The sequence below is a fragment of the Rhinatrema bivittatum genome, chromosome 8 (assembly GCF_901001135.1).
Source record: "Rhinatrema bivittatum chromosome 8, aRhiBiv1.1, whole genome shotgun sequence".
NCBI lineage: Eukaryota > Metazoa > Chordata > Amphibia > Gymnophiona > Rhinatrematidae > Rhinatrema > Rhinatrema bivittatum.
Genome location: NC_042622.1, coordinates 255,805,420 through 255,824,400, shown reverse-complemented (window position 1 = coordinate 255,824,400; position 18,981 = coordinate 255,805,420). Strand labels below are relative to the sequence as shown.

The window sequence follows — 18,981 nt, the reverse complement described above, 5'->3', positions numbered from 1 at the left end:
TGGGCTCCATTCAGTGACGTCACCCATATGTGAGGACTAGCATCCTGCTTGTCCTAGGATAATGCTGAATGTCATTCTTCATGCAAGGCTGCCAGTAATGGTATACAATACCATTACTGGCAGGGCGTGGGTGACACCAGGATGCCCCAAGAAACAAGCATCATGTGCCCATTCAAGAAACTTTTGTCAAATGCCGGTTAACCACGGTTTTACCAGAATGGATGTTGAAGGTGGCTGGAGTACAATCTTGCCTGGGTTGAGAATCGGCTGAAGCGGCTCCAATGTTCCTTCTGTATCGAAGGATCAAGACAGTACATCAGCTTGACAATTCTTGTCAGCAGGGCGGTAGAAAACGAAGTTGAACCTGTTTAAAAAAAAAAAAAAAAAAAGGGACCAGCGGTCTTGTCTGAGGTTCAATTTCTGTGCTTGTATCAAGGGTTCAAGATTCTTAATGTAGTAATAAATGATTATAGGATGCTTGGTTTCATGGGTAATGATTCAGATGAACTGAAGTAAATCATGGTGAACCTAGAAGATGTCGCGGGCCTGATTGACAAACTGAAGAGTAGTAAATCACCTGGACCAGATGGTATATACCCCAGGGTTCTGAAGGAACTAAAAAATGAAATTTCAGATCTATTAGTTAAAATTTGTAACCTATCACTAAAATCATCCACAGTACCTGAAGACTGAAGGGTGGCTAATGTAACCCCAATATTTAAAAAGGGCTCCAAGGGCGATCCGGGAAACTAGAAACCAGTTAGCCTGACTTCAGTGCCAGGAAAAATAGTGGAAAGTGTTCTAAAGATCAAAATCACAGAACATTTAGAAACACATGGTTTAATGGAACAAAGTCAGCATGGCTTTACCCAAGGCAAGTCTTGCCTCACAAATCTGCTTTACTTTTTTGAAGGGGTTAATAAACATGTAGATATAGGTGAATCAGTGGATACAGTGTATTTGGATTTTCAGAAGGCATTTGACAAAGTTCCTCGAGAGGCTTCTAACAAAAGTAAAAAGTCATGGGATAGATGGCGATGGCCTTTTGTGGATTACAAACTAGTTAAAAGACAGGAAAAAGAGAGCAGGATTAAATGAACAATTTTCTCAGTGGAAAAGGGTATACAGTGGAGTGCCTCAAGGATCTGTACTAGGACCCTTGCTTTTCAATATATTTATACATGATCTGGAAAGTAATAAGATGAGTGAGGTAAACAAATTTGTAGATGATACAAAATTATTCAGAGTAGTTTAATCACAAGCAGATTGTGATAAATTGCAGGAGGACCTTTAAGACTGGAAAATTGGGCATCCAAATGGCAGATGAAATTTAATGTGGATAAGTGCAAGGTGATGCATATAGGGAAAAATAACCCATGCTGTAGTTACATGATGTTATGTTCCATATTAGGAGCTACCACCCAGGAAAGAGATCTAGGCGTCATAATGGATAACACATTGAAATAGTCTGTTCAGTATGCTGCGGCAGTCAAAAACGCAAACAGAATGTTAGGAATTATTAGGAAGGGAATGGTGAATAAAACGGAGGATGTCATAATGCCTCTATCGCTCCACGGTGAGACCGCACCTTGAATACTGTGTACAATTCTGGTCGCCGCATCTCAAGAAAGACATAGTTGCAATGGAGAAGGTACAGAGAAGGGCAACCAAAATGATAAAGGGGATGGAACTGCTCCCCTATGAGGAAAGACTAAATATGTTAGGGCTGTTCAGCTTGGTGAAGAGATGGCTGAGGAGGGATATGATAGAGGTCTTTAGAATCATGAGAGGTCTAAAATGGGTAAATGTGAATCGGTTATGTACTCTTTCAGATAACAGAAGGAATAGGGGGCATTCCATTCCATTTAAAACTAATCCGAGAAAATTCTTTTTCACTCAACTCACAATTAAACTCTGGAATTTGTTGCCAGGGGATGTGTGGTTAGTGCAGTTAGTTTAGCTGGGTTTAAAAAAGGTTTGGATAAGTTCTTGGAGGAGAAGTCCATTCATCAAGTTGACTTAGAAAATAGCCACTGCTATTACTAGCATCAGTAGCATGGGAAAGACTTAGTTTTGGGGTACTTGCCAGTTACTTATGGCCTGTATTGGCCACTGTTGGAAACAGGATGCTGAGCTTGATGGACCCTTGGTCTGACCCAGTATGGCAATTTCTTATGTTCTTATGTTCCAGCAAGTGTTACCATTTCCTCAGTGCCAGCTTGACTGCAAACAAGTTGCGGTCTCCTTTATTGTAGTTTTTTTTCTGCTGGGAGGATTTCTGAGAAAATTAAGAGCAGGTCATAAGAGTATCATTATGGGAATGCTGCAAGAGGACAGTGCCCATTCCCAGGGTGGACCCACCTACCTTCACAATGAATGGTCTTGCTGAATTTGGGTGATGAAGGCATGGACCCTGAGTGAGCTCTTCCATGACTTGTTCAAAGGTTCAGGTGGCGTCTGCTGGCCAGTTCCTGGTGTCAACTCCTTTCCTGGTTAGGGCTGTCAAGGGAGCCGCCACTGAAGAGTAATTGGGGATAAAATGTCTGTAGTAATTGGCAAATCCTAAAAATTGCTGCAATGCCTTCAAGCCAATGGCTCGGGGTCATTCCACGATGGCTTTCAACTTAGTTGGGTCTGGCCTTAGCTCAATATAATATACCCTAAAAAGAAGAGCTCCACTTGCTCAAAATCATATTTTTCCAGCTCGGTGTAGAGGTAGTGATCACAGAGACTCTGCAGGACCTGTTTCACAATGCTCAATGAGCGATTTAGAGAACACGAGGATGTTGTTCAAGTATGCAGCTATGTGAGAGTAGAGAAGGTCTCTAAAGATCTCGTTCACTAGAGACTGAAATACTGCAGGGGCATTACACAACCAAAGGGCCATTCATCGCCCTCTTGGATCCTGATCAAGCTATAGGCTCTCCAGAGGTCCAGCTTGGTAAAGACTTATGCGCCCTGCAGGTGGTTAAAAAGTTCAGAGATATGGGGAAGTGGATAATGATTTTTCTTGGATATGGCATTTCAGCCCTGGTAATCTATAGAGAGGTGCAGTGATCCATCTTTCTTGCTGACAAAAAAAAAAAATCCAGCTCCGGCAGGTAACGAAGGGCTGATAAACCCTCTGTTGAGGTTATCTTCAATGTACTTGAACATGGCCTGCGTCTCCAGGATGAACAGTGGACAGACTTTACCTCTGGGTGAAAATTTGCCAGGCAGCAAGGTTTTGGTCTGCTGCTTGCGAAAGACATCCACATGTTCAGAAATTGGGCAGGAAGACTGGGTATCTGGGGGACTGTCACTTGGCCAAGAAGTCTCTTGGGCAGAACAGACGTAAGACAGCTTATCCAGCAGGAAGGGCCCGAACAGGAGATCTCTAAAGTGCTTAATCAATGGTAGGTTGATGCTGTCTCATCCATGGAAGGCCCACGACCTGGTTGATCATCACAGGAAGGATATGTAAGCAGATTTGCTCGTGATGGAGCAAGCCAGCTGTACCAGAAGAGGTGCTGTGGGGTGGCTGGTTAGAGTCTCTCTGGTGAACATGAATATGGAGAGCGCAATATCCAAAGGGTCAATCGGGATGTGGCACTAATGCAAGACATCCTCAGTGATAAAACTCCAAGTGGCCCCAGAGTCCAGGAACACTTTCAGCTGAATACTGGATCCCTCCCAAAAGAGGGAACCAGGATTACCATCTGAGGGGTGGAGTTAATATGGCCTAAGGCAGCCTCTCCTACCATCCCTAGGCCCTGGTATTTCCCGACTTCGCTGGGTAATGAGATACGAATTGCCTCGGCATGCCACATTACAGGCAAAGGTTCAGTCAGCATCTCCTCTGTGTCTTCTCCAGCAACAGCTGACAGCGAACAACATGCATATGCTCTATGGTGGCAGTGAGAGCCCTTTCATCTTGGGGGTGACTGAGCGGCACAAAGAGGTTGGAGATCCTTGAGGTAGTCCGGCGAATCAAGCCCCTCTCCCTTGTTCTTTCCGACGCACAGGGCAAAGTGGATGGCTAGACTAATGAGTTCCTCCAGGGATGTCAGGAGGTCACGCCCTCAAGGTTGTCCTTAATAGCCTCAGAGAGTCTTTGCCAGAATACTGCAGTGAGATTAACCTCCCTCCACTGGAGCTCTGAGGAAAGAGTCCAGAAGCGCACAGTGTTCTCCCCCCATGGAGGTGAAGCCTTAACAGATCTGTAGGAAGTCTGCTGCTGCAGAAGATCAGCATTCAGGTTCGTCAAATACCAGGTGGAACTCAGCAAGGAACTGGTCGAGGTTGGCAAGTATGGAATCCTCTCTCCCTCACAGGGACAGTTTTTGTCGGATGGGCAGAGAGGTGCCTGCAAGTTGAAATGCATCTGACATTGACTGATGAATCCTCTGCATTCCAATGGCTTCCCATGGAATTGAGGTGGAGGGGTAAGCTGTGATACCAGTCTGAGGGCTGGCGGCAGCACTAGCAGAGGAGGCACAGGAGGTGGAGATGGCTGTGGGAGAGGCAAGGCATCAAGACGGGTTACCAAGCGATATAGTACCCCAGTCACCTGTTCCAGGACATTTTGTTGCTGAATACGGTGGGCCATGCCAGAGATAGCCTGCAGAGTGGCTAGGACTGCTGAGACCATGGCATCAGCAACCTGTAACACTACTGAAGGAAATGGACCCTTGTGGCTGTGATGTGGTTGGTGCCACCTAGTGAGCAAGCTCGCTAGGTCCACACCAGCAGCTGGCAGAGAAGCCCGTAGGCGGGACTGGCTGGAGCTTCGCCTATACCAGCTGCCTTCTCCCACAGGTTAAGCCCTTGGGTTTTGGCTGCTGAAGGGACTAAGGTGGGTCCCTAGGGCTATACAGAGTGAGAGTTTGATTTGAGCAAGGGTCATGGCAGGCAGCAGACTGAACAGGTAACAAGCCAGAGGTTAGAGTAGGTAGCAGACAACATTAGACGGAGGCCAGACCAGGATCAGAATTCAGGTAATCAGTTCAAGACAAACAGGAAAGACAAGACCAACAGGATAAGCAAGGAAGGGAACAGGCAGGACCTAGGAACAAGAACAAGTGGATAAGGAACTGGACAAGGAACAGAGCACAGAGGATGCTAGGACAAGACAAGAAACACAGAAGGAGGCTATAAATAGACAGGGATAGCAACATACAATGGAACATGAGGGCACCAGGAGACCTATTGCAGAGGGAAGGGACTGCTCCTCCGATAGGGCCTTATAAGGGGAAATTCTGGTGATGACATCCAAGGGTGCTGCGATTATCTTCTCACCGCAGGTCCTTTAAGAAGCCACATTGGCACATGTGCACCTAGAAGCAGCCGGAAGGGAAGGAGTCAGCACGGCTGAAGATGTAGATGCAACATTCTTGCCGCAGGAAGCCTCTAGTTGCGTTGGTGGGTTACTGGTGACGTTGAGTGAGTGAGACTGCTTATGGGGCTGTCCCACAAGCCGCCAAATGTAACAATGAGTTACATTTTATTTATTTTGAATTCTTATATACCGACATTCCTGTAATATATACAAATCACACCGGTTTACAGTAAAACAGAACTGTTGCGGGCTGGCGTTACATTAAACATTGAACCTAAGAGCATAAGAACATACGAAATGTTCGAAGAAACGTTTGGAGAGAAACATTAAACATCAGAGCATTAAACATTGAAACATTGGCTTAAGGGCATAAGAGCGTTAAAAACGATTGGGGAGACCAAAGGAACAATTGAAAACCAAAGAAGCATAAAAGCGGAATAACTAAAAATTACAGTACAGAATAACTAAAGCGGAATAACTAAAGATTTCAGTACAGAATTAAGGAATATAAACCATTAGATGTGAGGCTTGGAGTCAGGGGAGTGGGGGAGGGAATAAGTGGGAAAGAAGAGAGGGAGGAAGGGCTGGGGGGGGGGGCAGGAGATGAGGAGGGAAAGAGCGGGCGGAAGTAACTGAGGAAGAAGACATCCCGTTGAGGCCGGGAGGGCAGGGTAGAGCGGGCGGCATGCTCAATTTATCCTCAAGCCTTAGATTCTGTCCTTTGAACGGTGTCAGAGTGAGCTTGGGTTTCCGGGAAAGCTTGACTAAAAAGCCACGTTTTTAGATGTTTCTTAAAGGTTTGATGGCAAAGTTCTTGACGTAGATCCGGTGGCAGAGTGTTCCATAGAGAAGGCCCTGCTGTTGATAATGCTCTCTTTCTTAAAGTGGATTTGGCTGGGGGAGTATACAAGGAACCTTTGTACGCTCTTCTAACTGGTCTGTCTGAGGTGTGTGGACGGAATTGAATACTAAGTTTGAGAGGGGCGATATTATGTATGTCCTTGTGGATCATCATGAGAACTTTAAAGAGATCCTAAATTTGACGGGTAGCCAATGAAGAGACTGAAAGATGGAAATAATATGGTCTCTTATTTGAGTTAGTGAGTATCCTAGCTGTGGCATTCTGGACCATCTGTAGGGGTTTGATAGTTATTGCAGGGAGACCTAGCAGGAGTGAATTGCAGTAGTCTAATTTAGAGAGGATAATAGACTGAAGTACTAAACGGAAGTCTCGAAAATGCAGGAGAGGTTTCAGTTTTTTTAAGTACTTGTAATTTAAAGAAGCATTCTTTAGTGGTGTTGTGGACAAATGATTTTAAATATATTTCAACAGGTGACGAAGATATTGATAGCTATTTGGCAGATTCTGACCTCCTTTCTGCTGGATGACGAATCTAGGCAGTATCTAAATGGGAAAATAACAGTTCATGAGGTTAATCAAGATATTAAAAGATATGAAAGTTGGAAAGGCCTCTGAGCTTGATGAATATTCTGCCAAATATTATAAGACTTTTTGTCATTTGCTAGCCACATCTTTGGCTCGCATGTTTAATTACTGGGGGGGGGGGGGGGGGCGGGCAGCTGATTCTATTTTTTAATGTTGTGGGGATCACTGTCCTAGCCAAGGAAGGAAAGGATACAACATTGTGCAATTCTTATAGACCTATCTCCCTCTTAAATATTGACAAAGATTTCAGCTAAGATCTTGGCAGAGAAGTTGTGCAGAGTTGCCACCCTCTTTTAGGTTCATAGTGATCACATCCATTTCAGCAGGCATGTGTACATCGCCAACTTTCTAGTACATGCAGGAAACAGAGAGAATACGTGTATCTTTTGCAGAAACGGATGTGACAAATGTATACACCTGCTGGTCACCAGGTGGCGCCCAGAACAGTGGAAGGTGCACTGTGCAAAGACAATCTGCTCCGTCTGCAAAGCTCTGTATGTCCGGCTCCAACATATGCACACAGGCAGGCACAAACACACACAGGCACACATATACACACAGGTAGTCATACACACAAAGTGGTACACACACAGGCAGGCACAGGCAAACAAATACAAAGGATAAGCACCCACCACAAAGACAAAGGCACCAATATGCACAAAAAGGCATAGGCCCCACACACAATATGCCTCCACACCAACAGGTATAGGCAGACACACACAGATATGCACACGCATACAGACCAGACTACCTGAGCAATGCCAGGCACTTTTTTCTAGTTTCTCATATAATTATAAATCCTAAGGGACAATTTCAGGTGACACACCAAGAGAAGAGCCTAAGGCAGGGCCCCCAGTCTCCTAGGATTATGAGACCACAGGAAGCACCACTAAATCTGCATATTCCTGTGGATCTTGTGGGTCAGTGCTATCATACATGCTATTTAATTTATATCTTGCTCCCTTAGCAACTCTGAACCAAAGGCGAAACTATTACTTACTTAATTTCCTTTTCTTTGATAAGGACAGTTGAATCCAAAACCAGTAGGTTATACACCTCTACCAGCAGATGAGATGGAACAAAGCTGACATCACAGTATATATACCTCTGCACTGACATCAGTCCATCAGTATTCTCTACAAAAGCCAACTGTGAACAAACTAACAAAACATGATTATTAACAGATAACCATTACAGCACTCAACCAACAGTAAAACACTGTGCTCAAAGAGTGTAACAACACTAGCATAGGGACTAGAGTAACACTTATCAGTAATCCCTGGAACACACAGCAATACAGAAGGACAATAGCACAACCATTCGGCAGCCAATGGTGGAAAGATGGATCCACCTGTCCTCATTAAAGAAAAGAAAATTATCAGGTAAGTAGTCATTTTTCCTCTTTTAGCATACAGACAGGTGGATCCAGAACCAGTGGGATGTACCAAAGTTACTCCTGAATAGGGCGGAAGGCTGCCCACGGTCCAATCAACACCGCATGAGCAAAGGTTGGGTTCTCCAGGGCTTGCACAACCATGCGGTAATGCCTGGAAAAGGTGTGTAAGGAGGAGCACGTCACAGCTTGGCAAAAGTAGACAGGAGACAAAAATCTAACCTCCGCCCATGACACTGCCTGAGCCCTAGTGGAATGAGCCCTAACCTGACCAAGCAATGGCTGCTCAACATCCACATATGCAACCATGTCTATCTCCTGAATCCAGCAGGCTATTGTAGCCCACAACATCAGTCTTCCTAGGTCAGAAAACATCAAAATACATCAAAATATGCTTGACATCCAAGGTTTGTAACATGCAATATTCCTCTGTATCTCTTTCCCTGTCCAGAGACGGCAGGGAAATTGACTGACTCAAATGAAAATGCAAGACCACTTTTGGCAAAAAAGATGAAACAGTACACAATTGTATTGACCCCGGAGTCACCCGCAGAAGAGCTCTCAGCAAGACATGGCCTGTAGATCTGATACTCTACGTGGAGAACAATTTGCCACAAAAAACACCGTTTTCAAGGTCAGTAACCTCAAGGAGAGGCTACCCATTCAGTCAAAAAATGGAACCTGATAAAAATCCAAAACTAGATTAAGACTCCACAAAGGCACCAGTAACTGCAAGGGAAAATGAAGATGCTTCACTCTATTGAAGAAACAGGCCTCATCTGGATGAGCCGACAAGGGTCCACCATTCACTTCACTTCAGAATAGACAAGAGCCACCACCTGTATCTTTAATGAATTAAGGGCCAATCATTAGCTCAAGCCATCCTCTCAAAAAGCCCAAAATGAGGAAGACCCGAATGAGGAAGAACTCCTTGATCTTCACACCAAGCCTCAAACCTCGCCATCCTGCACATAGACTAAGGAAGAGGAGAACTTTCTCCTCGTAGCAAAGTGGCATTCAGTGCAGTAGAATATCCATGCTTCAGCAACAGAGGCCTCTCAAGAGCCATACCCATAAGACAAATTGAGTCAGATCTTCGTGAAGACCAGGCCCCTGCCGTAGCAGATCCCTGTGAGCCGGTAACTGCATACCATGGTCTCCTGGGCTAATCTGCTGCCACCAGAAGCACCATTTCTGTGTGACTCTCGATCCTTCGAATCATTCTGTCTAACAATAGCCATGGGAGAAAGCATAAAGCAGCTTCCCTCCGGTCACTCCTGCATGAGGGCATTGATACCCAAGAACTTTTGATCTCTCCTGCGACTGAAGAAGCGAGGAATTTCCACATTGTGAGAAGTCACCAGAAGGTCCAGAAACGGAAGACCCCAGTGATCCACTACAAGCTGGAATACCTTGTTTGACAATTCCCAATCTCCCGGAATCAGACTAATTGCTAAGAAAGTCAGCTCTTACATTGTCTTTTCCTGCAATGTGTGAGGCTGAGATCTCCTGAAGATGCACTTCCGCACATTCCATAATGGGCGACACTTGCTGGCTCTTGGCTCCTCCCTGATGATTGATGTAAGCCACCGTCATCGCATTGCTGACATTATCCGGGCCACTCGACCCTGCAAGCGATCACCAAACTGCAAGCATGCCAATTGGATGGCACAGGCTTCCAGGCGATTGATACTCCAGAGAGACACTTCTGTATTCCAGCACCCCTGCGCTGTCAACTCCTGATAAGCTCGCATCCATTGTGAGTACTAGCCAGTCCAGTGATCTTAGGAAAAACCCTCTTTCTTAGAAGATCTGCTTGTAACCACCACTGCAGTTGAATGAAGGTCTCCATCGGAAGGAGAAGCTGAATCAAATAGTCCTGAGACTAAGGGGGCACCAATCTGAGTACCTGTAGATATGAATAGACTGTCGGGCGTACAGTGTTCGTCAATAGATGTACCTGTGCCAGCTTCTGAATTCAGCCTTCCAGCAGGAACACCCTGCCACGCTTCGTGTTGAACCGAACACAGAGATACTCTAAGGTCTGGGATGGCCGAAGATTGCTCTTGGTCAGGTTCAACACCCAACCCAGCTCCTCTGCAACAAAGAAATCACCTTGCACGAAAACCAAAGGCTCTCTTCTACGCTCTTGCCCTGGATCAGCCAGACGTCTAAGTACGGATGACCAGAATCCCATCCTTTCTCAACTCTGCTGCCACCACCACCACCTTGGAAAAAAAATGTTCTGGTCACAGTGGACAAACCAAAAAGCAGTGCTTGAACTGATAATAACGTCCAAGACTGCAAAACGCAAAAATTGTTGATGCTCTAGCCAGATGGTCATATGAAGGTATGCCTCTGACAAGTCCAGAGATGTCAGAAAATCCTCTGACAGTATTGTTATCACTGAGCATAAGGTTTTCATACAAAAACAAGTCACCCGCAAATGATGGTTGACCCCCTTGAGATCTAGGAGGGGCGAAAGAGCCAATGAAAGAAATGGAATATCGGCCCACATTTTCTTGAGACATGGACACTAGAACTCCAGCCTGCAGGCTAAGGAGCCTTGACAATGCGCACACACTCCATTGCTTGTCTCTTCTATGGAGAGTTGCAGGGAGACACCATGAAAATGTTAACTGGAGGAGCTGTGAATGATGAGAACAAAGGAGCAGGTGTAGACAGAAAGTAAGTTGATTGGAGGAGCTGTGAATAATGAGACCAAAGGAGTGTGAAAGAAAAATAATCAATTTTGAGAAGAAGGGTGTACATGAATCCTCCTCTTGATTATGGGTCCTTTTCTCCAATCCAGGGTCCCCTCTCTTTCTCCTCCCCCTCCTTGGTCTTCTTCACATCTCCTCCTCCACTCATTCCCATTTCCTCTGATCCATAAGTCCTCCTATCCCCCTCCTACTGCACCACTTTCCCACTCCATTCTCGTATCCCTCCTACCTGAGATTCTTTCTCCACTTTACTGCTCAGAGATCCCCTCTTTTCCCATGCCCCAGATCCCTTCTTCTTTTTACTGGCCCCCTCCTCCCATCCTAGTAAAAAACACTAAGATCCCTTCCACCCCACCAACATAAAAGAACCAAATAAAATAACTGGACACAAATGTCACAAAAGGACATTCTTTTTAAAATAAAACTGCACATTAATATACAAAAATGTGCAAAATAATGCAAATTTGCCATAGAATTTTGAAAAATTTGCCACAAAATTTGCTAACTTGTCGCAGGAACTTGAAAAATTTGCCATAGGAAACAGAGAGCATTGCCCTAAGGAATCCAAAATAAACCATTACATGGCCTGAAAAGACAGAGCAAAGCATGCTTTTCCAAGCATGACTGACAGTGACCACACACAAACCTAGCAAATTATATTGATCAAGATATATACTATAAAAATAAAGATTTAAAAAGTTTCATATTTTCTGATTGCAACAATATGCTAATGTTTGGAAAAAAGTGTCAGCCCCAGAAGAGGTAAATTGCTTAACTAGGGCATAGAACAAAATTGCTATGGAAAAAACATATCTCTGACTTTATCACTTGCACAAATTTTTGTCAGTTAGGGGGTCCTTTCCTGAATTTTGTCAAAAGGAAATGGGCAATACTTCTAAACATAAAAAAATCTTCTGTTAGTATTCATTCATTTGTCTTTGATATCTTACAGTTGATACTTTGTGTGACTGACTAGCATTGCTTAAGTGTGGAATGGGTGGACTGGGAAGAGTTGATTTATTCAGCAGCCATAATATACATATATATGTGTTGCACTGGATTTACACAAATTGTTAATGAAGACATCTTTTGTATATAATTTTTCTGTAAACATTCATTGAATGGTGTGGTTTAGCTGTTAAAATGATATTGATAAAGTGTTAAAAAAAAAATAAAAATCTAAGCCTGAACATAGATAGGTAAAGTGACCAGCTCAAAATCTCCCAGGGAGTGAAAGATGAGAAGAATGAAACTAGGGTGGGGTCTCTAGGCTTGCTGCCCTACACCAGCCACACTGTTATCCGAAAGTGTGCTACAGAATTTATATTTTATTACAGCTGTCTCTTTCTTGCTGAATTTTTCACACTAGTGACCTACCTAGCCTTCACAGATCTGCAGTCTTTTCCTCCTTAGCTAGAAGCCTTAATCTGACAAGAGTGCTTTGTCTCCATGTTAATTTCCTGCTGGAAAATGTTACATTTCGAGAGAAGGGAAAATTTCAAGGAGGGGGGTGTTCTGGCAGATCAGGTCAACAGGTTTTGACATTATAGGGAAAAGCAAAAATGAACATTTAGGTTACCTCCTTACTTTACCTACTCCATAAGATATCAGGTATTACCTGGCCATGCAGTGGATCATCACTACCCTCCTGCTCTGATGAGAAACTCTCATCCTCTTCTTCTGAATAGTTATCGATGTCCGGTGACCGATCTGCAAAGCACAGGTGACAAAAGGCAGTTAGTGGCTGAGGGCAAAAAACACCTCCTTACGGGCTGATTCAGTAAAATTCGCAGGAGAGCAGGCGCTCCGACACTAGCACTTCCCTAGCGCCTCCTTATTGACAGAAGCTGTGGCTGTCAGCGGGTTTGACAGCCGACGCTTAATTTTACCGGCGTTGGTTGTCGGACCCGCTGACAGCCACGGGTTCGGAAAATGGACGCCAGCAAAATTGAGCACCTTCGGGCAGGTGTTAATTTCTGAAAGTAAAATGTGCGGCTTGGCTGCACATTTAAATTTCTGTATCGCACGGGACTAATTAATAGGCTCATCAACATTCATTTGCATGTTGCAGGCGCTATTAGCTTTTGGGGGGTTGATCACGTGTTTTCCTCGCGTGGAAAACGCGCGTCTAGACGGAGGCCAACGGTGCTCTCAGCCTCATAGTGAGGAGAGCCTCTCTCAATCTACATATAGTTTTTTCCCCATGTACCTCACTGCAAACAGTCCCATCAAGCACAATGTGGGCCTCAGGAGCCAAAGAACAGACCTTATCATACTCTGCGACCTAAAACTCCATCAAATTCTCTTGTACTATAGCTTGTGTATGCTGTTTTCTACCAGGTGGCTCTTTACAGGTTCAGGATTGCATCTCTTTTCTCACTGTCAACCCAAAGTTCCCACCCAGAACTGGAGATGGGAACTTTGCCACATTATAATTCAGACCTGTAATTTATTTTTGTTATTTATATTTTATTAAGGAAGAAACAGATGTATACAAATATAAGTAACACAGCTAGTACAAAGTGCCAAAGCTACAGAGCTGTTGGTAACAAATTCTCTATGCTACAAGAAACGGTACATAAACTCCAGTGGACAGACTAAAGATCCCATTTGGTTCCATACCCCCCCCTTCCCCCCGGTCCCCTCCCTCCTACCCACCACCTTTTACCTCCCCCGCAAGCCTCTTGCTCCCCATACATTAGTGTGAGAAGATAGCATTGCCCCTGGTATCCGTCTGTCAGATAAGAGTCACCCTCTATGGACTATAAAATATGAACAGAGTTACTTCCCATTGCCATCCTGAATTACCAGGGCCTTCACAAGGAGGAGATGCTATGTTAGTTACCAACATACTTTTATAATAGGGGGGGGGGCATATCGTTTTTTGATGATTTATTTCAGTCCTCAAGACCTCACAAGGGATCCATTCTAATTTCTCTCAAATTGATTAAGATAACGAATTAGGGGCGACCATATTCTATAAAATTTAGGTAAGGAGTAGTGTCGCAAGGCTGTCACTTTCTCCATGTACCAAACATGCCTCAATTTATGATGCAACTGAGACATTCCTAGTGGGGCAATAGCCTTCCACTGCGCTGCAATCAAAATTCTAGCAGCCGTCGTAAGGTACACAAAGACTTTATGTGGCTCGTCATCAAGCATGGGACACAGAGCCCCCAACAACCAGTACTCTGCCTGTAGCAGCACCTTTACCCCCAGTATTGTCTTAGCCATCTGTTGGCAAAGTGTCCAGAATTGCTGTATCCTAGGACAATCCCATCACACGTGCCCAAAGGTACCAATTTGAGAACATTGCCGCCAACATAAGGGGGAACTACCTGATGACCAGTGTGCCAATCGGGAGGGAGGATAATGCCACATGTATAGCAGTTTATAACTATTTTCCATCATGGATGCTGATATAGAAAAGCGTCCAAGCTCCTGAAAACATTACTCTCATTTTTCCCTCGCTCCACTGTGTACCTAAGTCTTTGGCCGAAGCAGCCAAGTGTGCTGCTCTCCCCCTTACACTGTAGATGAGCAGTTGATACAGTTTTGAGATTCCTTTTTGCATTCTACTGACAAGCATGCAATAAAGCAGAGTTGCTTACCTGTAACAGGTGCTCTCACAGGACAGCAGGATGTTAGTCCTCACATGTGGGTGACATCATCTGATGGAGCCAATCATGGAATACTTTTGTCAAAGTTTCTAGAACTTTGACTGGCACCTACTGGGCATGCCCAGCATGGCAATAACCCTGCATCCAGCAGCGGTCTCCCTTCAGTCTTATGTATAGCAGAAAAGAGCGTGCGAAAAATAACATAATAAATCGCAAGCGTACCCAACTCCGCGGAGTGGCAGGTGAGTTTTGTGAGGACTAACATCCTGCTGTCCTGAGAGAACACCTGTTACAGGTAAGCAACTCTACTTTCTCACAGGACAAGCAGGATGGTAGTCCTCACATGTGGGTGAATAACAAGCTGAGGATGCCCGCGCATGTACCGAAAACACCCAAAGACGTGCAACAGGCACAACAACAGGGGTGCTTCTTTGGTAGACGGGCAGCCTGAATATCCCAGTGGGTGTAGAAGGAAGTTGCATATTATGCTGAGAATAGATTGTGTAGAACAGACTGTCCAAAGACAGAATCTTGTGTACCAGCCTTATCTATGCAATAGTGAGCTGCAAAGGTATGAAGAGAACTCCAGGTTGCAACTTTGCAGATATCAATGAGAGGTACAGAACGAAGGTGTGCAACCATCGTTGCCATAGCCATAATGGAGTGCACTTTAACTCAGTCCTGAAACGGAAGGCCTGCTTGCTGATAGCAGAAGGAAATGCAGTCCGCCAACCAGGAGGACAGGGTCTGCTTACCGACCGGGGTTCCCAGCTTAAGTTTATCAAAGGAAACAAAGAGCTGGGTGTATTTCCTATGGCCTGCAGTGCGTTCCAAATAAAAGGCAAGCACGCGTTTCAGTCCAAGGAATGGACAGCCCGCTCAGCAGGAAGTGAGTGGGGCTTCGTAAAGAAAGTAGGCAGCACTATGGATTGATTTAAATGAAACTCAGATACCACTTTCGGTAGAAATTTAGGATGAGTGCAAAGGACCACCCGATCATGAAGATTGTGTAAGGAGAGTATGTAACCAGCTCCTGCAGTTCACTGATCTTGCGAGCAGACGTTAATGCTAGAAGGAAAAGGGCCTTCCAAGTGATATGCCGCAACTCGCAGGAATGCAGAGGCTCAAACGGAGGTTTCATGAGCTGCGCCAAAACCACATTAAGGTACCAAGATCTTAATGTGGAATGAGAGGAGGCTTCAGGTGAAGCAACCCCTTTATAAAGTGCACCACCAGGGGCTGGATTGAGATAGAGGCGTCCCCTGTACCTTTATGGAAGGCAGCCACCACAGTGACATGCACTCTGATAGAGGAGGTTTGTAAACCAGACTCCGAGAGATGCCAGAGGTAGTCTAAAAACTGATTTGTGGGGCAGGTAAAAGGATCTAACCCTTTTAAAGTGCACCATAACTAGAATCTTTTCTATTTTGAATAGTAAGACTTTCTCGTAGAAGGCTTTGGTGAAGCTACGAGGACCTGAGATACAGATTCTGGAAGATTGAAAGGCTGAAGGATCAACCTTTCAACATCCAAGCTGTCAGTGACAGGGCCTGAAGGTTGGAGTGGCACAATTGGCCGTTCCTCTGAGATATCGGGGACGGGTCCGAGCCTAAAGGAATCTGTGGACACAGGGAGAGATCCCGAAGAATTGGAAACCAAGCTTGACATGGCCAGTAGGAGGCTATGAGAATCATTAGACTCTTGTCCATGCGTAGCTTCACAACAGTTTTGCTGATGAGAGAAAGTGGTGAGTAGGCATAAAGGAGACCTTCCCTCCAGGACAGGGCGAACGCGTCCAGAGGTGGAACCGTGCGACTTTGATGGAGAGAGCAGTAGTTGTCCACTTTGCGATTCTGCAGAGACACGAATAGGTCAATGGTTGGACGCCCCCACTTCTGGAATAGTCTGTCCGCAACTACAGGGTTGAGGGACCACTCGTGGGGCTGAAAATCCAGACTGAGATTGTCCACTAGAACATTGTCCACACCTGCCAGGTAGGTCGCTCTGAGAAGCATAGCCTGGGATAGAGCAAAAGCCCAAATCTGTACCAATTCCTGACAAAGGAAGTAGGATCCGGTTCCTCCTTGTTTGTTGATGTACCACATTGCTATCTGGTTGTCAGTCTGGATCAGGATTTTGTTGGACAAACAGTCCCGAAACGCAGAGAGCGCATATCTGATTGCTTGGAGTTCCAGAAAATGTATTTGATGTTGCGACTCCTCTGGTGACCAGGTTCCCTGAGTCTGCAGGTTGTTGACATGTGCTCCCCAACCTAGATTGGAAGCATCGGTCGTCAAGATTATCTGAGGTTCTGGAGCATGAAAGGGTAGACCTTGAAGCAGATGGGACTCTAGGATCCACCACACCAGTGAGAGACGAATGTTGGACATTGGATGATGTGCCTGTGCCACTGGGACTTTAATGTCCATTGAGTTACTCGCATGTCTAGACGAGCCATTGGTGTTACATGGACCGAGGATGCCATATGCCTCAGCAAGACTAGTAGATGACGAGCCGTTGTGGTTTGACGAGAACTTATGTTCTGCGCCAATGACGCCAGTGTGTGAGCTCGGTCCATGGGAAGAAAAGCTTTTGCTTGGATCGTGTTGAGATCTGCTCCAATAAAGGAGAGGAACTGAGACGAGTCGGATGAGATTTCTGATAATTGATTAGAAATCCCTATGAGAGTAGTAGTTGCATTGTAAGGTGGAGGGAGTGAAGAACTCCTTCCGATGACTGAGCTCTCAGCAACCAGTCGTCCAAGTAAGGATAGACATGAATGCCCAGTCGTCTTAAGTATGCAGCTACTACTGCTAGGCACTTCGGGAACACCCGAGGGGCTGATGTTAGGCCGAATGGGAGGACCTTGTATTGGAAATGTTGATTCCCTACAAGGAAGCGGAGGTATTTTCTGTGAGATGGGGTAATTGCGATGTGCATGTACGCATCTTTTAGCTCGAGAGAGCAAAGCCAATCCCCCCTGCTGGAGAAGTGGAAGCAAAGAGCCAAGGTTACCATTCGAAATTTCTCTTTTCGAAGATGTTTGTTTAAGGCCCTTAGGTCTAATATTGGGCGAATTCCTCCAGTCTTTTTTGGGAATAAAAAGTATCGGGAGTAGAATCTGTGTCCTCTTTGGGCAAGATGAACGGGTTCTATAGCATTCGCTTGCAGCAGGGAGGCTATCTCTTGCTGCAGTTGAAGACAGTGGTCGGAAGAGGTCCACCCCGGCCAAGGTGGAGTATCCGATGGAATGGAGAGGAAATTTAGATGGTAGCCTTGAGCGACGACTGCTTGCACCCAGCGGTTGGTGGTGATGGTTAGCCACTTGGTGAAGAAGTGGCATAAGCGGCCGCCCACAGGTAGATTGGACAATGGAGGATGACCTTTGCTCTGAAGTCGGGAGTCAAAATCCCATTGTAGAAGCAGGTTGGGAAGGAGCTTGAGCTTTCTGAGCTCGAGGCTGGCGTGTCGTGGACTTCTGGAAAAGCTGGGCGGGCGACCTCGAGACACCTATGGATAATATTTACGGGTCCTGTAAGTTGTCCGTTTAGAGTTGTGCCGGAAGGATCGTTTGGATGGAGTGGAATGATCCGCCTGAGCTGCCGAGAGCTGCCGAAGAGTTTCACTAAGGTCCTTCAGCTGGGCCACCATCTCTTGGATTTTTATCGCCGAACAGGTTATCCCCTGTGTAGGGGAGGTCGGCCAAACAATCCTGCACTTCCGGACGGAATTCAGAGGATTTTAACCAGACCCAGCGCCGGGCGCTGATACCAGCTGTAGATAAACGGGAGGCCGTGTCGAAGACATCGTATGCCGAGCAAACCTCATGTTTTCCCGCGTCGAATCCCTTCTTTATGATGGAATTCAGCTGGTCTGGAAGGGACTCTCCAAACTCCTGTAGCTGTTTTTTTTTAAATTTAACATTTTTATTGAACTTATTTAATATAAACAGTGCTATTACAACATCAATATGAATACAGGTTACATCCCCCCCCCCCCCCCCCCAATATCGGTGGAGCTATAACTTTTCAGCTACAAAATCTAGGAGCATTAATGACATGTAATGGTTATTCACTTTCATGATATAAAGATCATATACCCAATGCTTAATAAAGGCATATTGAAATACCAAAGAAAACAGAAGAGAACAATCTCGCTCAGAATGGTTAAAGGTCAATACCCTTCCCCAAGTAACACCATATGAGTTTACATTTGATAAATATATTCCACAAACAGTTTCCAAGCTTTAATAAATGCAGACATTCTCCCATATTTGGCGGCTGTTAGAGAGGATAGCCTGTAGTATGTATGGCGTTTATCTATGACCTCTGACAGCTGCGGTACTTGATCTGTTTTCCACTTTGCTGCTATCAATATACGAGCAGCAATAAAAGTATGAACAAAAGCACTGCTGAGACTTTTGTAGGACATCCGGGTAAACATGCAGCAGGGCCATAATAGCAGAAGCCTGAATAGGTACA

General features: G+C 45.2%; 1 protein-coding gene across 2 annotated transcripts in view; it reads right to left on the bottom strand.

The window, feature by feature from the left end:
- Positions 1-18,981, bottom strand: part of PACS1 (phosphofurin acidic cluster sorting protein 1) — a 478,069-nt gene that overhangs the window by 312,652 nt on the left and 146,436 nt on the right. For both annotated transcript variants that reach the window (XR_003858449.1, XM_029614641.1), the window contains exon 6: positions 12,499-12,590. Coding sequence is in view for 1 of the 2 variants with exons in the window: in XM_029614641.1 (XP_029470501.1) it covers positions 12,499-12,590 (92 nt within the window). In the remaining variant the exon portion in view is untranslated. The remainder of the gene's footprint in view (positions 1-12,498; positions 12,591-18,981) is intronic.